The 19,294-nt window shown below is 36.0% G+C and overlaps 5 protein-coding genes across 6 annotated transcripts; 3 read left to right on the top strand and 2 right to left on the bottom strand.

Moving 5' to 3' along the window:
- Positions 1-912: 912 nt before the first annotated feature.
- Positions 913-3,412, bottom strand: LOC108563455 (eukaryotic translation initiation factor 4H-like). The gene is made up of 5 exons (XM_017922133.1): positions 3,303-3,412; positions 2,680-2,969; positions 2,433-2,612; positions 1,712-1,930; positions 913-1,635 (listed from the first exon to the last, which is right to left on the bottom strand). Exons 1-5 carry the CDS (start codon positions 3,335-3,337, stop codon positions 1,499-1,501), a joined length of 861 nt encoding a protein of 286 aa, XP_017777622.1. The 5' UTR covers positions 3,338-3,412; the 3' UTR covers positions 913-1,498.
- A 210-nt stretch (positions 3,413-3,622) lies between these two features.
- On the top strand, positions 3,623-7,507 carry LOC108563454 (myb-binding protein 1A-like protein). The gene is made up of 4 exons (XM_017922132.1): positions 3,623-3,889; positions 3,945-4,130; positions 4,214-4,603; positions 4,670-7,507. The coding sequence occupies exons 1-4, from the start codon at positions 3,716-3,718 to the stop codon at positions 7,475-7,477; spliced, it is 3,558 nt and encodes a 1,185-aa protein (XP_017777621.1). The 5' UTR covers positions 3,623-3,715; the 3' UTR covers positions 7,478-7,507.
- Positions 7,508-7,772: 265 nt separating this feature from the next.
- Positions 7,773-14,013, top strand: LOC108563456 (syndetin). The gene is made up of 13 exons (XM_017922134.1): positions 7,773-7,957; positions 8,029-8,217; positions 8,454-8,765; positions 8,825-9,232; positions 9,290-9,778; positions 9,832-9,949; positions 10,002-10,194; positions 10,249-10,450; positions 10,509-10,778; positions 12,637-12,795; positions 12,855-12,976; positions 13,037-13,226; positions 13,543-14,013. The coding sequence occupies exons 1-13, from the start codon at positions 7,913-7,915 to the stop codon at positions 13,663-13,665; spliced, it is 2,820 nt and encodes a 939-aa protein (XP_017777623.1). The 5' UTR covers positions 7,773-7,912; the 3' UTR covers positions 13,666-14,013.
- LOC108563457 (tRNA (adenine(58)-N(1))-methyltransferase non-catalytic subunit TRM6) lies at positions 10,767-12,440 on the bottom strand. Its single transcript, XM_017922135.1, has one exon. The coding sequence runs from the start codon at positions 12,259-12,261 to the stop codon at positions 10,969-10,971; it is 1,293 nt and encodes a 430-aa protein (XP_017777624.1). The 5' UTR covers positions 12,262-12,440; the 3' UTR covers positions 10,767-10,968.
- Positions 14,014-16,036: 2,023 nt separating the features above from the next.
- On the top strand, positions 16,037-17,692 carry LOC108563451 (transcription factor 15). Of its 2 annotated transcripts, XM_017922127.1 has the most exons (6): positions 16,037-16,351; positions 16,421-16,610; positions 16,781-16,807; positions 16,946-17,076; positions 17,284-17,393; positions 17,447-17,692. In XM_017922127.1, the coding sequence occupies exons 2-6, from the start codon at positions 16,423-16,425 to the stop codon at positions 17,573-17,575; spliced, it is 585 nt and encodes a 194-aa protein (XP_017777616.1). In that variant the 5' UTR covers positions 16,037-16,351; positions 16,421-16,422; the 3' UTR covers positions 17,576-17,692. The 2 variants fall into 2 exon arrangements, with proteins under 2 accessions (XP_017777616.1, XP_017777617.1); XM_017922128.1 differs by lacking the exon at positions 16,781-16,807.
- Positions 17,693-19,294: the final 1,602 nt, after the last annotated feature.

Here is a 19,294-nt window from a genome sequence, read left to right as displayed (position 1 = left end):
AAAAAAGCAGTGTTTTCACATTTATTGATTTTCTCAGAAACAGCCAAACCGATGAAACCACACTAATATATGAATACTCGCTTCATTTGAACCCTACTAAAAATAAATTAGTTTAGAAAATTGTTTATTTGCGATTATTCATTAAGAAAGCATTTCACTTGAATTAGCTGCATTTCAAAGGATTTGAAACTATGTTACTGCTTTAATGACTTAAGTCATACTGTCGAGAATTGAATTATCTTTAGAAACTGAAAATTCTAGTAATTCCAATGAAAATGAGTTATCGAAACGCAATTTCATATATATATATTTATTTACTTAAATAGGAGATATAATATAAGACTCGAAGTTATTACTTTTGTATATATTTTTTTCGTTATAATTTTTTTTCCATCTATACATTATTTTTATTTAACTTTATTTTCTCATTTTTCTTTTAATTAGTTTATACATCGACATGTAAAAATACATGCAAAATAAATAGCAAAAAATAAACGTTCCTTTGATTCGTTCCCATTTTTGAAGTGAGAAAAACTGGCGGAGAGAGAAAACGATAGCCTGCACAATGTTTACTTAAAATAAACAAAAGAAATAATTAACAAAAAAAGATAAAAACAACAAACGGAAAAAATGCGGAGGAGCGAAAGTGCGTACATCTTTCACAAAAGACATGATCGTGATCACTAAAACTCGTCACTAACTACTACTACTATTACAATGCCAAAACGGCATTAAAATCAGTTTTAAAAAAATAATAATTATTATTATAATAAATGTAAAATGGTGCAATTGAAAACGCACAAATAAAGAAACTTACATTATTATATAAGAGACAATATCAATAATAATAAAACATTGCTTTTCGTGTTTATTTTTACTTTCTTAAATTAAAAAAAAAAAGAATAATAATAATATTAATGTTCTTCCCTTTTTCTTACATTTTCATATTTTTAATTTTTTTTTTCTTCTTCCGAAAGTATAATCGATCTGTGTGGTCCTGAATTGAATAAAGTTTCGCTTCGTTTTTTTTTAACCGGTTTATAATATTTATTTCTTTTTCTTTGTTGTTGTTAATAAATCATAAATTTCAATTTAATATTATTCAAAAACGATATAGATGAGCCGTCAAGAAAAGGCCAATTAATTAGTTACAATTATTTTGAAAGAGGTCTGACTTATTTCTCTCTTATTTTATTGTTTTTTTTTCTTCTTTATAATTATTGTTATAAAATTAATCTCACTCTTTCCGCTTTTCGTGCTCGCACATGAAACGTCTTAAATTATTATTATTATTATAATAAAAATAATTCAGGATTCGTAGGGCGAGACGAGGCGAAAACAAAACAAAAAAATATTGTTGTGTAATATTAATAATAAAGTAGATTATCAAGAAATTGAAAAGAAAGATGAAGAGAGAGAGAGAAAAACGCTGCGCGGACCCACAGACTTATATGCCTTTTTTTTAAGAAATAAAAATATAATCATTATATATAACAGTTTAATTTTTCTCCATCTTTTCCTCGCGCGGCTTAGCACCTCCGAAGATCGTCGATGTCTGCGAGGTCTCCGCCATTGCATTCACCGGAGCCGTAATGGTGCGAGGCTGTAGTTGCAATCTCCTTCTATTTGATGTATCTAAAAGAAACGAGCAAAAACGTTAGTAAAATTCGCAGTTATTGAGTGATTGTAAAAAAACGGTTTTAATACTGACCAGGTGCTGGAGGTGACGGCAAATCTTCGTTGAAAGAAGGTTTGCGTTCCCCGCGAGGTCTTCCGCCACCTGGACCACCGCCTCCGAATCCTCTGCCACCACCACCGCCGCCGTCGCGACCTACTCCTCCTCCACCGCCACCTCCTCGGTTGGCCCAGTTGCCGCCTCCGTCTTCTCCGAAGTTACCGTAATTTCCTCGGTGACCAGCTCTATCGCGATCTGGAATACAAACGAAAATATTACAACAACAACAACAACAAAACTATTAAATGGTTAATTATTAATATATAATATACACGCCCAGCTAAAAGTCTTAAACCAGTACTTCATCCTAACTGTATCTTACCTTTAACTATCAGTAACCAAACGTTGTCCATTGATAAGATGGTTTTATGGAGTAAAGTATAGTTAAAGGATGGATCAACAGTGGATTGAAGTACTAGACCTAAGTAGTTTCCACCACTTCAATGGACCTGTTAACTTAGAAGTAACATTGAATATATTATAATCTTCATTCTTAAAAAAAATAGTTATGAAATGTGATGGATTAATATTAAAATAAATTCAGTGAAAAATCTGAAAATTAATAAAGTATGTTACATTATGTAAGATGTTTTCCATGTAATGTGGTAATTTAATATTTTGAGAAATTCTTGTTGAAGTTGGTGCATTGAGTTGTAAGAGAAATCAATAATTTGCCAAAGGGGTTTGAAGAAATTACCTGCGAAGCCTCCACCTCGGTTTCCGCCGAGACCACCTCCGCCGCCCCTCCTTTCGAAATCGTCGTTACCGAAACCGCCACCGCCTCGATGGTCTCCGGACCTTCCACCACCGCCGCCGGACCTCATCCCACCACGACCACGACCTCTATCGAAACCACCTCCCCTGTCGTTTCTTTTGCCTATAAGAAATAAGTAAAACGTATAAGATTGAATTGTTTGATGCCACCAAGAGAGTGATTGATTTACCTTCAGCAACATCAATTTTAATTATGTGATTCTGTACATCCACTATGCCGTCCATAGCAATGGCCTTAGAAAGGTCTTCGCGGGTGTCAAATTCCACATAGCAGAATCCTTTGAAACGATCAGTATCCTTGTCCATAACAAGCCTAATGTTCTTAATGGTAAAACCTGGAAAAATCTTGTTCACGTCGCCTTGGACGAGTCCGGAGGGCAGGTTCCCAATGAACGCAGTGTAAGGAGGCTCCATTGGCAGGGGCTTCTTAGGGCGCCGACCGCCGCCACCCCCATAATCCCTAGAGGTGCACAGAAAAAAAACGCAGAGTTATACTCAACTTCATGATAGCTAGGATGCAGCATCCTTGGGTTACTACACATAGGATCACAGTGTGCCTGGTACCAATGCGGATCATAAACAATTGGTGTTGAGCATCGAAATAAAGCATGTGCATCAAGTGCGGCTTGTGGTGGGTCCGACGGAGCCGTCTATTTTCGTCGGAATTCGGCGCGTTGATGAATCGATCCCGCCAAAATTTTCATACCCATCGAAGTGCAGACGGGCCCCGCCGTTTTCCCATCGTTTTCGGTCGCAGATTCACTAAGGATTATATATTTTATTCAGTATTTACCTATTATCGCAATCATCATAATGTCGACCGGCCATATTTGTTGACCTTGAGGGATCGCGCCTGCCCGAAACACAGTGAACGCAATGCCTGCAACCTAAACATGTGTTTGCATTGTTCTCAATGGACACTTTCCGCGCGTAACTGAAGAAACCACGGACAGCTATTCGCAATATTCTTAAGCAAATATAGATCAACCTAAGATTTATTCCTCGACAAATTGACACCAATTAACAACGATTTGACACACGAAACCAAACAATTTCGCAGCAATATAAACACTTCGCATTTGGAAATTGTTGCCAACTGTGGAATGCTAAAGTAGGGTTGGCATTCCTGAGGCGCCAACCAAAAGTTGTTGTCTACTCCTCCTGCTCCTGACTGTCATTAGTTGTCATCAGTTGTCATTGTGAGAAATGGCGGCCGAAGAAGTTCACGTGGTCGAGGAGCAAGCAGAAGAAGTGAAGAAGAATGAAGAAAAGAAAATCAAGTCGGTCGTAGACTATTTCTCCCACATCACTAAACCCGATGAGAAGCAGCGGATCAAGAATGGTACTCAATTGATAAAGTATCTATCACGGGACGAGAAAGTAAGGTTACCTTCAAGCATGTCCAATCAAAATATAACCTAACTCTTTATTACAGGAAGAGAACGATTCCAAGTATGCCTTGAACAGACTGATCAGGGGCCTTGGCGCCACCAAGAACACCGCCCGCATAGGCTTCTACACAGCCCTCACCACCCTCCTACAAACTGTCGAATTTAATGTAGAAGAAATTTTGGAAATATCAGATAAGCAAATCAAAAATAATGCTAACAATAGTAAAAGTGTAAGTGTAAATTTTCATTTTATTAATTTAGTTTAATTGACTTAAAGCTCATATATTTATTATTTTTTTATTCCCATGTTTAGGAAGCTGCTGACATTTCATTGGGGTTGATTTTATTGTCCGGAGCTGTGCTTCGATCAGGGATGTTCCTGAAGATATCACAAGAACATCAACAGACATTCATAAACAACTTGATCATCTGTGGCAACAAAAAGAGCTACCTCGGCTTAATATCTTACACATTTCTGGCCGAGGCTCTGCAAGTTGTTAATAAACATGAAGTAGAAGAAGTAATATTGCCAGCATTAAAACCAGAAATGACTAAACCACTTTCAGATTTGAACTTGAATCATCTGTACTTCCTGCTGAAACTGCAAGAATCTTACCCAAAGTTGTTCAAGAAATTCGTGAAAAATGTCTCGGATTGTACGGATATTTTAAGTGATGTGGAAGGTTTCGTTGAAATTTTGTTGGTGAGTAGTGTTTATATTTATATTTTAGTTTATAAAATTAATTAATTTTTTTTTTTGTGTTTATAGGGAATTTTGCCGATTCATAATATTCTTTTACATCCGGTTTATGAATTTGCAGCTAAGAAAGTTGCAGTGAGTTCACATGCCGCCGATTTCATAACGCAGATCGATCGTTCGTTGATCGTGAAGCCAACTCTGATCCGTCATAACGCTGCATCGATGCTTCTGAGGTTGTTGGCTGAAAATCTAGAAGATAAAACTTTACTTCCGACGCTTTTGACCAAGAAATTCATGTCGATCACTATCACGTATCTTAAGAAACTTGGTTTTAAGAAGGAAGAGGATTTGCAACAGTCTATCTTGAAGTTCCTCACGTCACTCACAAAAGCCGTCAATGGAGAAAATGTCGCGACTGAAACGAAATTGGAAGTCATCAATAAGTTGATATTTTATCCAGGCAGTTTCATGATCGAGAAGTTGACGAAAAGTAAAATATTGCAATATATCACATTAACTTTGGACGAGGATGGTGTTAAGAAATTGTGTACGGTATACAGTGATGTTTTATTGGCGAAGAAAATCAAGCAGAAGAACGATAATGAAACGGAGGATTGGTTCAACGTTGATCGAGTTTACGCAGCTCAATTGATTGTTAAACTGCTTTCGCATCATAGCGTCAAGACTTGTTTGGAATGGAAACACGAGCAACTGAAGATGTTGATGAATATTTCGTTGTTCAATGGAGTGGGAACGCAGCTGGCTGTGCCTCTCAAAGATATATTCTTCCGCGCTTTGGACATCAAATTGGCAAAGTTGGACGATTTGAAGAGTATGCTTTCCATTTTAATCCACGAGATTGATGGGAAACTAAACGAAAGCAATTACGAAACGGAGATGTGCGCGCCGTTCTCGAAAGAGGACTTTGATTTGTGGAAGAAAGGCGTTGATGCTGTAACCAAGATGGAGAATAAGACCAAGAAAACCCATCTGAATCCGGTGTTCCATATCTTGTTTGCGCAAATGTCACTGCAAATGTTCAACGACGTTAAATTGGCTAAAGATTCTTTGCAGGAATTGTTCGAATGTCATGCGCGCATTAAGAAAGCGAAGAAATCTAAAGGAGAAAATGGTGACGAAGAAGAGATTGAATGGATCGAAGTGGTTGTCGATCTGTTCTTGAATTTGTTGTCGCATAATAGCCATTTGTTGAGGAGTATAATTGGTTGCGTTTTCCCGCATTTATGCAAACATTTGACAGCCTCCGCTATTCATCAGATCCTTTCTGTTTTGGATCCCAAGGACGATTTCAATCCTTTAGGTGATGATGACTCTGAAAGCGATGATTCGGACGAGGATGAAAATGAAGAAGACGAAGGAAAAGAGCGGCCGGAAGACGAAGAAGATAGCAGCTTATCCGATAACGATGATTATGAAGAGACCGTGAACGATAGGTTGAGACAGGCTGTGAGAGAGGCTTTGGGTACGAACGGAGCCATCACCGATGACGAAAGCGTGGATTTGGACCATATGGACGATAAGGAATGCGACAAACTGAACGCTACCTTAGGAGCGGCCTTCAAACAGTTCAAACCCCCTGTAGAAAACAAAAAGAACAAAAAGCAAAGCAAGGACGACGAAACTTTGACTCATTTCCGAGTGCGCGCATTAGATTTGATTTCTATTTATTTGGATTCGGATGTTTCAATGATTCTTTGCCTTGAAATTATGTTGCCATTGCTGCAAGTACTGGAATACTCGATAAAGTCGCCGCATCAAAAGCCATTAGAAGACAGGGTCAAAGTGTGCTTAAGGAAACTGACGAACCTGAAGAAGTTTGGCAATGTCGAAGAGGTGACCGAGGATACTCTCGCCAAATTGTTGGAGAGTTTCTTAGATAAAGGAACGAAAAATACCATCATGATCCACGAGATGGGAGACAAGATTTCCAATTGTTGCATATTCATTGTTAGATGTATGCAATTCTTGGGATCGCAGCACGCCTGGAAGAGAATCCAAAGCATTTTGAACAAGGCCTTAGATAATTTCTTCGTGATGCGCGAGTGCCTTACGCCTATAATCTTGTTCAAAAACATAATGAAATTATGTTGGGAAGGCAACGCGAAGTTTTTACCGAAAATTGCAAAGTACGCATTCGATGAGAGCATGAGGCCATTCCGTAAAAGTCAAGCCTTGGAATTACTCATCATTTTCTACATGAACCATCGGCTGTTGAAGGATAAACAAGACGCTATTAAGGGTAAAATAAGTAAAGTCGAAGCGACGATCGTGGAAGAGTCGTTGAAGATTTTCAAAGCAGGCGGAGCGAAAGACAAATTCATCATTAACTTATTTACGCTGCTTAGAGTAATGAAAACTTCTCCGATCAAATCTGAAGATATTAATTGGACTGAAATTGGGGAAGCAGTTAGAGATTACAGGGCTGGTGTCAATCTGAAGAGCGTAACAAAAAAATCTTTCAATAAATTGTGCCAGGCTCTGAATATTTCGCACGTCGTTGAGATGAAGGAAACAGTCGTATCCATCAATGATAATGGAGAGAAAGCGGAAGATGAAAATAAGGAGAAGAAAAGGAAAAAGAAGCATAATTTAGATGAGCTTAAGGAGAAGAAGATGAGCAAACATTTGAGACTCGAAGCCGAATCAGCTGGATTGAATGGTCACTTTTCCATGCTCGAAGAAGTCGAGGTTCCAGATGAGGAAGAGAATGAAGGAAGCAATGACGGATCTTCGAGCAACGATGATGATGATGAAAAAGAAGAAGTGGAACCCGAACCAGTGAAAATCAATGGATCGAAGAAGCGCAGTCATGGGGACACGAATAAAAGCCCTAAGAAGAAAATGAAGAAAAAGTAATCCTATTTTTAAGAAAATAAATTTTATTGTTATGATTTTTATAAAATTGAATAAAAAAAGCAGAATTCATTTATATTATGTACATTTAATTATTTCAATCACTTCAAATTAACAAAAATTTTCAAATAAATAAATTATATTTTTAATTCAAATCAATTTTCTTTTTATTTGTTTTTATTGCTTTAACTTGCATAACTTATTTAAGTTATAGATTTTCTAATAAATCTTAAATTATTTTGATATTAAAGTTTTAAATCGCGCCACCTGCTGTATTTAATCTGCATTCAGCTGACGTTTGCTTGGATGAGTCAGACGCGTTCATTCAATACTTTCGTGTTTATGTTCGTAAACATTTGCGTGTTTGAATGGATTGCAATTGGATGTGGTATTATGAGACGGAGGAATAGGTGATTTCAGAAACGGTTTCACCTCGCGATGGACGAGCTGAAACACAAGATTCTGGGGCTCCTCCATAAACAGGTTAGATGAACAATAATAATAACAACGACATCCATTCTGAAAGGTTCAATATCTAAAATCGCTATTTTCAGGGCCCCAAAATTCCTTCAATGGGATTTTCCGACGCCAACTATCATTTCTCCAAAGGCGACAACCTTAGCATCAACAGCAAAACCGTGACGGAATCTGATCGACCAGCTGATCAGGATATTTTGGAGAGCATACAGGCTGCTTATTTTGCAGTCACAGATGATTTCGATATCTGCCGTTTCGAGCTGAGCGTTCGTATTTTATCTAGATAGATTTAATTTTAGATTCAGTTATCTCCAATCATTAAAAAAAAAACTTAACAATAGCTGTTAAACTTCCTGTTTAAGCCAACAGGAAGCAATTACATTTAATTCCATTCAATTGTTATGTTACTATAGTAACCTGTTCAATTTAAGCAATCTTTTATGATAAGTTTACGTTTTTTGGAAACAATTTCTGACAATTCTGTTTCATTGATTGAAATTAGAAACTCCCTGACGTATTGGATTGCGACCAAATACAGCGCGATTTCAAGTTGCTGAAGCAGCAGCACCAAGTTGTATCCAAGAAAGTGCTGCAGCTCATCTTGGAGCATCAGAATTCCTGCAATGAAGAGTTCCAAAAGATCCTCCAAGTTTTGGACACGCTCAAGGAGACTTTATCAATGTGTAGTCAAGGTAGACTCGAATTGGCCGTCGCCGAAAAGCAGCTTGCTTCAACTTTAAGCGTCCTGTCCAATCACCGGAAACGGAAACGCGCACAGAATCTGCTCGACAATCTGAACACAATTAAAACCTTGGTGAGAATTCGTTGATATTTATTTTTTTAGGATTATTTTATTTTTATTTAAACTTTCAGTATAGAACGGATCACAGATTGCAGGAACTCTTGAACGAGGAGAATTATGCCGGAGCCATCGAGTTGTTGCAGGAATGTCAGACTGCAGCTCACACCTACAAACATTTCAATTGCGTTGCAGCTTTAACAAATAAGCTGCAGGAAACTCTGGAGTTTACCGAAGAGCAACTTGACAGGGTTCTGGCTCAAATGTGCTACTATTTCGATGATACCCGCTACTCGAAATTGCAAGCCGCTTTCAGGTTGTTGGGTAAAACGCAACTCGCCGTTGATCATTTACACATGCATTACATAAGTGCGATTTATAATACCGCACTTAATATAGTGCATGTGTACGTGCAGAATCCCGAAATTAACGGTGATGTTAACGATGGCAGCGGAAAGAAACCCTACAAGAATCTCTGTTTGGTATATTTAAACAACAATCGTTGCGTTTGTTATTATATAATTAATTTCGTTTTACAGTCGGTGGAGCAAGAAAACTTTATTCCATGCTTGATAGATTTATGCAAATCCCTCTTTAAAATTGTGCTCAGCTATTATAGTTTGGTTAAATGGCACAACAAACATGATTGCGATGAGGGTGAAAAGGATGGGAATTTGGAGGATAATTTCAATAAGCAATATATTAAGCAGAAGTTGGAGCATAATCTCGTGAAGATTTGGCAGGATGTCGAGAGTAAAGTTTCTTCGCTTTTGCTGAACAGCGATTTGGCTTCTTATAAATTCGAGCAGTTCGTGCAGGTGCTTGGTGTTGTGCACAGGTTGATCGAAGTCGGGGAAGAATTTTGCGGTAGCAAATCTGAAGAATTACAAGAATCGATCAAGAAACAGAGCTTTAACTACTTTAAGAATTACCATGCGCAGCGGATAGAAGAGCTGAAGATATTTCTGGAGAATGAAAGTTGGGAAATTTGCCCTGTGAAGCATACGTTTGATATTCTGCAATTACAGGTAAAATGCTGAAAGGTTTATTTACTTTAATTTATGAAATTTGTTTTTTGTAGGAGTTCAAATCGATGAGACATGTTTTGCGAAATTATAAGAAGGCTTCTTTGGCTTACACTAATTCACCTGATTGTTGTTCCTCTAATCACTCACAAGATGGAAGTAGCGTTGTCACAGGTAATTAGTAATCTTGAAGCTGCGAATAGTGAGAATAAGATATTTGTTTCAGGGAATTATTTCATAAGATTTAGCGAGCATGGAACACCATTCGATTCGAAGCTGGAGGAAACTTTGATCGAGGAAGATATTCTTGCTTTCGACGATGATGGCCCAGGTTATTTCTCCGAGGATAGCGAGGAGGAAAACGAGGAACTCAGTAAGGATTATGTGGATGAATACGCTGGGGAATTAAATGGGCAAAAGTATGTATTGATAATTCCAAGAAATAATTGATATATTAATGCTATCAATTGTAGCGCTAAACGAGAGAAACATCAGAACATACAACAAAGATCGCCCATACTCACAAATACAACTCTCACTGTTTTACGGCAAATGGGAAATTACCTGCAGATGTCGAGACTGCTCCAACCCATAGCTTTCGACATTATCATGTGTATGGCTCAACTTTACGATTTCTACCTCTATTACGTGCACTCTTTCTTCACGATAGATTTAGTGAGTATAACTTAATTTCTAATAGGCATAATCTAGTAATTACTTTTTAAATTTTCAGACAATTAGCAGCAATTCCCTATACTCTTTAAGTTTAAATTCAACATTGAAAAGGATTCAAGAGGATTTGTATGAGAATAACGAACGGCATGTCGCTCTCTCCGATCAAGTCGATTTGACTGTACCTGAAAAGTTGCATGGATTGGCGCAAAGGATCGTAGGCGTCGAGAGTTTGATTTTCCTCTCGAAGCAGTACAGCTCTCTGCAAGGATACCTGGAGTTCCTGGTTCCGCCACAAAACAAAATTATACTACAACAGTTTTTTACGCAGGTATTTATTTTCAAATTTATTAGTCAATCTTATTATAAGCTTCCATCTACAATACAAGAGATTGCAGTCTTTACATATATGTGGCGCGTCGTGTTTTCGTGGGCAGTTTTCTTTTTTTATTAATGTTTAAATATTTTGATTAATGCGGTTTCCGAATCACGTAATACAAAATAACCGAAAATTGTAAAGATCATGATTGTACTTTTTGGCCGTGCAATATGTGTCCTCCAGAATTCATATTCACTAAAGGATGAGTCCGGTCCGGAAGGACCTGATAATTCCTGACGAAGTTGTTGGACACTTTGATGTTGACGAACTCTAAGGATTTCTTTAAGTCGATGTAAATGTCTTGAAGCGGTTCTCGCAATAAATGAAAGACGACCATGTTTCTCGATACGTTCAGGAATTGCGTCAACTCTTTGACAATAGACGCGGGATGTTCTTTGGCCACTATAATTAAACCGTCAACACCTTCGCGCAGGAGTTCGCAAGCTTTCGCGTTTTCGATCTGCCAACCGGGCGTCTTTTTGCCGTTAGATACTTCGTTCTTGTTGCTTGCTTCCACTTCTTCTGTTGCTACAACTACTTCCTTTATACCTTCTTCTACATCATCATCCAGTTTCATTTTCTTTTGCACCACCTCTTCTTCTTCCAAAGGCAACTTCCTCTTGAGCATATTCTCTTCGCTGTTCTGGTAAAAGCAACGCAAAACTGAATAGATGTTAACATTGATGCATCTGCTCAATTGCTCTTGAGGGAAATCCATCGCTTGAACAGCGACTTTCTGGCATTCGTTGCCTGGATGCATGTGAACTAATTTCCCGCTAGTGTTCGCGCCAATTGCGTTTAAAATCGCCGCAGTCATCAAACCAGAAGTTCCGCTATCAAACAATATGTATTTTCCATCTGTTTGAATATTGGCGTAGGCTAGGATTTGCGAGAGATCATCGGTGCGGATGCCTAAAACTTTCGTGGGGTCCTGTCGGTAAAACATCTGCGCTAAAATGCGAATCGTCGGTTTGCGGAAATAAATGTACTCGTAATATTTCTTCTGTTTCTTGGACTTGTACTTCTCCTGGCTGTATCCAGTCTTTGATGAAAACGTTTTGGAATTGGCAATCAGTTGATTCACTATTTCTACTGATGATTTTGAGCCATCCTGAAGCTCCTCAATTTGTTCTTTTGTTAGGGTCTGGGAAGTCCCATCATCTATGATGTTTCGGTTATCATTGCCTGAACCACCTGTATGCTTTATGTCATCGTCCACAGAGGTAACCCTTTCCAATTTGCACATTTTCCTGGAGTTCCCCTTCGGCTTCATTTGGAATAGGTCGAAGAACTTTGCATTCACTGCATTTTGTGTTTCAACTGTGAAATGCCTAATCATAACTGTTCCATTTTCCTTTACCTTGTACAATTTCGTGTACCCTTGCCTCTGCAGAATCGTGTATCTTCCAGGCGTTATTTTATGTTCATCCTCCATAGCTAATGTATTACACTCTAACACTTTCTCCACTATATATATTGATGTTTACTACACGCGTGTCAAAATAGTTTTGAAATAGGTTAGGTTACAAACCTGAAGGTAGTTTATTTTAGTTTATGAAATTTTTAACAAGACTTGAAGTTAGATGCAGTATACAGGACCGTATTTGAAGAAAAACCATTTGCCCATCATTTTTAAATTCTGAACTCTTCAGTCAAATCTGAACTGAAAATGTTTTCTTAAATATATAAATTATTTTCATAATCAAAATTAAAATTAATAGGTATTTTTCATTATTTAGATATATTAAAAAGCAGTTTTCAAATATTTTAGTAACAAATTTAAAATATTTATTAAGATTTGAATTTTCAGTCAATTGGAAGCGCTGCAGATTTACGTAGACCAATTTACATGTCTGTTGTCGCTAAGGTATTTGATCTTCGGCAAATTCTGGTCTCTATGTCGAAGATCAATTGGGAAGTGAAGGACGTGATGTCGCAGCACAACACCTATATCGATGTGATTCTGAGAGTAAGCGAAGATTTCATCTTACAAAACAAAAATATTAATCAATTGATTTTTTTTTTCAGGAAATACAAATATTTACGATGAGATTGGAGCAGATCAGCTCGAAGGTGCACATATCTACAGATGTTTACAAAAGCTTGTGGGAGAATGCAGCGCACATAATCACTCACACTTTAGTTCAAGGGTGATTATTGACAATAGTAATTAATTTTTTTTTTAAATATTTCTTTTAATTTTGATTTAGATATTCCGATGCGAAGAAATGTTCGAATGGTGGCAGAGCATTGATGCAGCTGGACTTCACGCAGTTTCTCCTGAAATTTGAGAAAATTTCAGGGATGAGACCCGTACCCCATCGCGAATACGTCGAGAATTACGTGAAGGCCTATTACCTCCCTGAAAACGAGCTGGAAAAATGGATCAAAGAGCATTCGGTAAGTGCATTTATCTACTTACGCTTTGACAAATATATATTTTACATGAATTTCGAAAAAAAAAAAACTACAAATTTGATGGGTTACAAATGTTCTTGTAGGATAAAATATCAATTTGTAGCAATTATCATGTTTCGGGTTCGAAAGAGATGCCGGATGTGAAACGCTTGGGGCGTTTCATCCCCTAAAAATGTGCAGTTAATTAAGCGTGCAGTGGTTTCTCTCCTTTTTGTGACACTTTCCTTTTGGACACATGTTTCGATACATTAATTTTCAGGAATTAACGGTTAATTTTTTGTTTGTTTATTGTTTTCAGGAGTATTCGTCGAAGCACCTGTTCGGTTTGGTGTCCTGCATGTGCCAGAACAACAAGAAGAGTAGACAGCGTTTGTTCCAGGTCATCGAGGACATCGAAAAGTCCGCCTCAGTTCCCCGATAGTAAGATCCAACTATGATTGGAATTTCTGTATTATCCTATCTCTCTATTCGTTTCCCTTTAATCTATTTATATTATGTAATTATTATGAAATTAAGTTCGAAATCTGTCCATTCCGCGCGCTTTAAAAGTGCAAACAGTATAATATAGTTTAGCAACACCTTTTCTGATGTGTTTATGTACGTACTTAAGTGATCGGTTTTTATTTGAGTAAATAATTTGCGAGGCTCGGCCTTTTCGCGCAACAAAAAATGAAACAGAAATACTACACGAATCGATGAACTTGTTAATATGATTGTTGAATGTTGTTACGACATGTAAATAAAGTGATTCATTTTGTTTTCAATCGAACATTTGCAGAAATGCGTTCCCTTTTTTTGTTTGTTTGTTTGTTAGTTATTTAAGTTAGGTTTTAACAATGATTGCGAGCGTTCGCGCTGTTGGAATGGGGGGACAGCTGCTATCCGAACGCGCCCGCATAATTCGCCTTAATAATTTCACTTGAATTAATAGCGTTTTAATTGATATTAATTTGTTTATTTTATTCGCTGACGAATTTAAAGCGAACGCTACGTAATCGATTCGGATTGATGGAAAGGACGGACGGACGCGTTCGAGAGATGCTAATAAATTACAAAACTGTGTGTTTTTCTGCCGTTGCCGGTGGTTTCTTCATGGGATTTCTTCGGTTTGGGTGGTTTTTCAGGAGTTGGAGGGAGGGTGTATAAGGATGGTCTTTTTGTTTACACACATGTTTGTGTATGTGCGGGTCGCCACTTGTGCGATCACACGCATCAATTTTTTGGGCTCGTTGTGAAAAATTTTTTGGGGATCGTTGGATGTGATGATGAGCTTACCAGATTTCTCTCTATCTTACTAATTACATGTGGGCGCCTTTCGGAAAGCGAAGATTCGTCGAGCGCTCTGGCATTTTTATACGTCGTGATTCGGCGTGATTTTCGTCCACATGCAACGACGACGATATTTCATGATGATGATGGAAAAAGGACGAGCAGCATGTGGTTGGTTGTGCACGAAGAATTGGACAGAGTTCCGTCTGTCGTATTGCAATTGCCCGAATCTTCGGGTTTCTCTTAAACGATAAAACCGCTGTTTGTGTTCATTCGTTCATTATTCAAGCGAATTTTCATCAAATGTCCGAGACTTTATTTTTTATCTTTAATTTCAAGATTTTTCATATAAAAATTAACTAATTTCTTTAATTTTCTTTCAAACTATTTAATTTTTAATACAGTTTTGTACAATTTTCATCATTGAAGCAAATATATTTCCAATATCCACACATAGTTTTGATCTAAACAGTCTAAATTAAAATATACATATATGAAAAATAAGAATTTTTGCTGTTTTTCTCTTAAACTAAACTTTTAATACATATTTGTATGGTTTTCAAACGTCTAATCGTCAATTTCTGGTCAAAAATCTAAAAATTTTAATATGCAAAAAATGACTAATTATAATTTCAAATTATTTAACTTGTTAATGTATATTAATTAATTTCAAGATTTTTCATATAAAAATTAACTAATTTCTTTAATTTTCTTTCAAACTATTTAATTTTTAATACAGTTTTGTACATTTTTGTATATTTCCAATATTCACACATAGTTTTGATCCAAATAGTCTAAATATTAATAAAATTTCCATATATGAAAAATGAGATTTTTTGCTGTTTTTCTATTAAACTAAACTTTTAATACATATTTATATGGTTTTCAAACGTCTAATCCAATTTCTGGTGAAAATCTAAAAATTTTAATATGCAAAAAATGACTAATTATAATTTAAAATTATTTAACTTGTTAATGTCTATTAATTAATTTTTTGATACAAAAAACCGTACATTGCAACGTTTCCAGATTTGTAGTCAAAAGTCTAAAATTTTTGTGAAATTTGCAACAAAATTTCAAGTTGTTCACTAACATAATTTAAGATGTTTCATGTAATTTCCATCTTTGATTATTTTAATAATTGTATTACATAATTTTAGCATATTTAGTCTGAAAATATATTTATTAAAGAAAACTGTTGAAGAAATGTAATTATTGAACGTTGAAAGGAAACGTTGAATAAGTATTGTTTGCAGTGTTTATTCAAGCCACAAATATTTACCAGTTCATAAACATATATTAAATTACCAATCATAAATCAATGCAGTTTTGACAAAGCAAAAATAAGAATTTGCATTCGTTTAGGAGGTTTCATTTCCAATTGAGCATTGACCATAATTTTATTAATTAAATTTTGTAACTTATTGTATTTATAGGAAATCTTGATTAATTGTGTATTGTTGTTTATTTAACATTTATTTCTTAGGAAGTTGTAGCTTTTTGTCGGCGCAGTTAATGTTTATGCCATCGGTATTTTTTGCTTTGTTGTAAACGAAAAATTGTAAGCGTAAATCCAGATGTGCGGCGCGTCGAACGGTCCGAGCGGAGGAGCTCTTTTTCCAGAGGAGTAGTCCGCATCCGATTTAGTTGGAATCGTGAGCTTGTCTGGAGCGCTTCTCTTCCCCAGAAAGAGAAGAGACCAATTTACCAATTCATCGGAATCCGATATAAGCAGCTGCGCATCCTAATTACTCACCACCAATAAAACGTTATCACCGACGACTCGCAGTAGTGATTCAATCGTAAATACATGGAAACAAATTGAATTCGAAACGCAAGTAAGTTTACGTTTTTCTTATATAAAAATAAAAGTTTTTATTTTAAACTGAAGTTAATTATTTTATTAGATATGATGATGGAGTATCTTCAATACGCAGAGAGCTCACAAGATGCGAACTTTGGTAGAGCCATGAACAACAATAACAATAACGTGGGGAAGAGAAGACGGAGTTCGAATTATCCGCAGAGCGAGGAGTTCGCGAATCCGGTGAGGCAGAGGAGTCAGGCGAACGCGAGGGAAAGGGATCGTACTCATAGGTAAGCCTCGAAGAGTTCTCTTCCTCCTCTCATCCTCTCACTAATTTATTATTTAGTTACTATTCCTATTTGTAAACGTTTCGTGGACTTAACACTCTATCCCGCACCTCTATTAATGGTTATTAATTAACTATATTTTTTCTCTATTAATGGATTTTCCTTGCTTTCAGTATAATCCATCCAAATTCAAGAAATAAGTAAGTAACACAAGCAAGCAAAATGAGACTACACACTCTTAGAACCTTCCTCCCTCACCTCACGAATCGTTCGAGTGCTCGTCGCAACGATGGTCAGACTATCGGCGTTAACAATTGCGTTTATTTCTCTTGTTCCAGCGTCAATTCTGCTTTCTCCCTGCTGCGTAATCTCATCCCAACGGAACCGAAAGACCGGAAGCTCAGCAAGATCGAAACGCTGCGTCTTGCTTCCAGCTACATCTCGCATTTGGGCACCCAACTCATCGCAGGTAATACAATCTAATTTAATTTGTAACACTTATTACGCGAATTCCAAGATTATTCGTTGATAAATCCGTTTGTCTACATTTAACTCTTTGAGTTATTATAATTTTCTAGAAAATGTCCAAGAAATGGTAGTAGTCCCAACTTGGGAATTAGGAATTTCTGACCCTTCAAATGGTTAAATTCTTCATCTTATATTTGTTTATTTGCAGGTCCCATTGATCAGCCTTGCTTAAGAATTTCGCGACACGTGATGGACAACGAACAGCACAATTCCAGAAATAGCGTCTGCACGTTCTGCATTGCCCACAAAAAAGCGCCGGTAAGTTTAAATCTTACATTTTATACCCATATCTTCAATAATTGGTATTTTAGAAATCAACAAACATCAACCAAGATGATTACGTTCTGTGCACAAACACGTTAGAAAATCAAATATATTTCCAACAAGAAGCGATAGAAATATCCACGGATATAACTGCAACATCAGATCTGTATTTCTGATTTACATTATTACGGTTCAATCTCCTATTTATTTTGGTTCCTCAAAGGTAACTTATTTTTGAGAGAGTTAAATTAATTGAACGAACAAATTATTTGTTTTTTTTTGTGTATATTCAAGCCTAGCATAATGTGATTAATTTATGATTAAAAAAAATTTCTTAAATGTTTCCTCACAAAGAACTAACAAAACCAAAGTGTATTTGTAAGAGATCTTGTATTATTGTATATACTATATATATATATATTTTTTTTTTATATTTAGACTTTAAGTAAACTTATTGGTATTTTTATAGTGTTTCTTTCTGTGCAATAAAGAAGATATTATTATTATTATATTTGATGTAAATAAGGAAACTGAAAATTTTTTCGTGTTATAACGCACGGATATTAACGGTAACAAAACTTTAACTTGATGTGACTCAAAATGTGCGGTTTAATCGGAAACCGCACAACGAAACTGAGCTTAGTTATAACGAAATTGTTCACAGTGAATGTATGATTTATTTGTTAAAGTAACATTGAGAGAATTGTAAGTATTAGAATTATTTAATTGGATTTCTTGATACTTATTTGACAATTGACGAAAGTTAAGCATTATTGTTTTACGTTAGTATTAGGATGGGTGACATTTTAGTACTTTGCCAATTTGAAACTAATTACAAATGCAATAAGGATTTGTTTTATTAAATGAGGAAAAAAACAGTGTATTAAAAGCTTGAATTGATGATGATTTGGATAATTTCCACTTACTTCACAGATGACGAAAGTTAAGCAATGTTTTTGGTGGTAAATATTCGGATTAGAAATAAAATAGGAACGGAAATTTCTGTAGTTCAAAACCATTAGAACAGTGGTTTCCAAACTTGATGTTACTACGCCTCCCTCAAAAGTATGTAATCATTTGGCGCCTCCTCATACTCCTCCATTTCATAAAAGGAACGCGTATTACAGCAATATGGATAAAAGCACAGGAATGTATCTATACTTGTTGGATTCAGCTTTCATATGCATATATTGGATTTATTCTATCTATTATAGTTTTCGAGTAAATCAATGAAATGTGAAAACACTGCTTTTTCGAACATTCTAATTTAAATTTTTCAACTTTAAACGCGTATTACAGCAATATGGATAAGAGCACAGGAATGTATCTATACTTGCTGGATTCCCCAAACATTCAGCTTTCATATGCATATATTGGATTCATTCTATCTATTATAGTTTTCCAGTAAATCAACTCAACAACGAGTATTTTTCAACTTTGAACGCGTATAACAGCAAAATGGATAAGAGCACAGGAATATCTGCTATACTTTAGCAGATATTTGGAAAATTGCTCACTGCTACTAATATTCGCGCCTTCCCTTAGTCTAGTCCACGCGCCTCACAGTTTGGAAAACGCTGCATTAGAAAATTTGTTTTAAGAGCGACATCTATTGATGTATTTCTATTCATATTTCACTCACTGAACGTTATTTACGTTGTTTTATGGAGATTGCATTAATTATTTACAAATTTATGAATGAATTACACATTGATAGTTTGATTCATAGACTAATAATGAATGAACTTTACTAAACATCAAGTTTGAATAGAAAGAACAATATTAGGAAATGTTCCAATTAGAATATCTAATGGATTCTAATAGGATAACAAACTTTTTAATAATCTTTTTAAATATGAAAATATTATCTGTTTAAGTAAAAATAATTGCAAGAA

This window comes from Nicrophorus vespilloides, unplaced genomic scaffold (genome assembly GCF_001412225.1).
Source record: "Nicrophorus vespilloides isolate i.1.1-1 unplaced genomic scaffold, Nicve_v1.0, whole genome shotgun sequence".
Classification (NCBI taxonomy): Eukaryota; Metazoa; Arthropoda; class Insecta; order Coleoptera; family Silphidae; genus Nicrophorus; species Nicrophorus vespilloides.
This window is presented reverse-complemented; position numbering and strand designations above follow the sequence as displayed.

Excerpts from the sequence above, each read along its gene's own strand:
- LOC108563454 (XM_017922132.1), top strand. The coding sequence starts at position 3,716 with ATGGCGGCCGAAGAAGTTCACGTGGTCGAGGAGCAAGCAGAAGAAGTG. Across the intron at positions 3,890-3,944 it reads ATCTATCACGGGACGAGAAA|GAAGAGAACGATTCCAAGTA; the intron begins GTAAGGTTACCT and ends TCTTTATTACAG. Across the intron at positions 4,604-4,669 it reads GTTTCGTTGAAATTTTGTTG|GGAATTTTGCCGATTCATAA; the intron begins GTGAGTAGTGTT and ends TTGTGTTTATAG.
- LOC108563457 (XM_017922135.1), bottom strand. The coding sequence starts at position 12,261 with ATGGAGGATGAACATAAAATAACGCCTGGAAGATACACGATTCTGCAG.
- LOC108563451 (XM_017922127.1), top strand. The coding sequence starts at position 16,423 with ATGATGATGGAGTATCTTCAATACGCAGAGAGCTCACAAGATGCGAAC. Across the intron at positions 17,077-17,283 it reads GGGCACCCAACTCATCGCAG|GTCCCATTGATCAGCCTTGC; the intron begins GTAATACAATCT and ends GTTTATTTGCAG. Across the intron at positions 17,394-17,446 it reads TTGCCCACAAAAAAGCGCCG|AAATCAACAAACATCAACCA; the intron begins GTAAGTTTAAAT and ends TTGGTATTTTAG.
- LOC108563455 (XM_017922133.1), bottom strand. The coding sequence starts at position 3,337 with ATGGCCGGTCGACATTATGATGATTGCGATAATAG. Across the intron at positions 2,970-3,302 it reads TATGATGATTGCGATAATAG|GGATTATGGGGGTGGCGGCG; the intron begins GTAAATACTGAA and ends GTGCACCTCTAG. Across the intron at positions 2,613-2,679 it reads TAAAATTGATGTTGCTGAAG|GCAAAAGAAACGACAGGGGA; the intron begins GTAAATCAATCA and ends TATTTCTTATAG.
- LOC108563456 (XM_017922134.1), top strand. The coding sequence starts at position 7,913 with ATGGACGAGCTGAAACACAAGATTCTGGGGCTCCTCCATAAACAG. Across the intron at positions 8,218-8,453 it reads TCTGCCGTTTCGAGCTGAGC|AAACTCCCTGACGTATTGGA; the intron begins GTTCGTATTTTA and ends GATTGAAATTAG. Across the intron at positions 10,779-12,636 it reads TACAACAGTTTTTTACGCAG|TCAATTGGAAGCGCTGCAGA; the intron begins GTATTTATTTTC and ends TTGAATTTTCAG.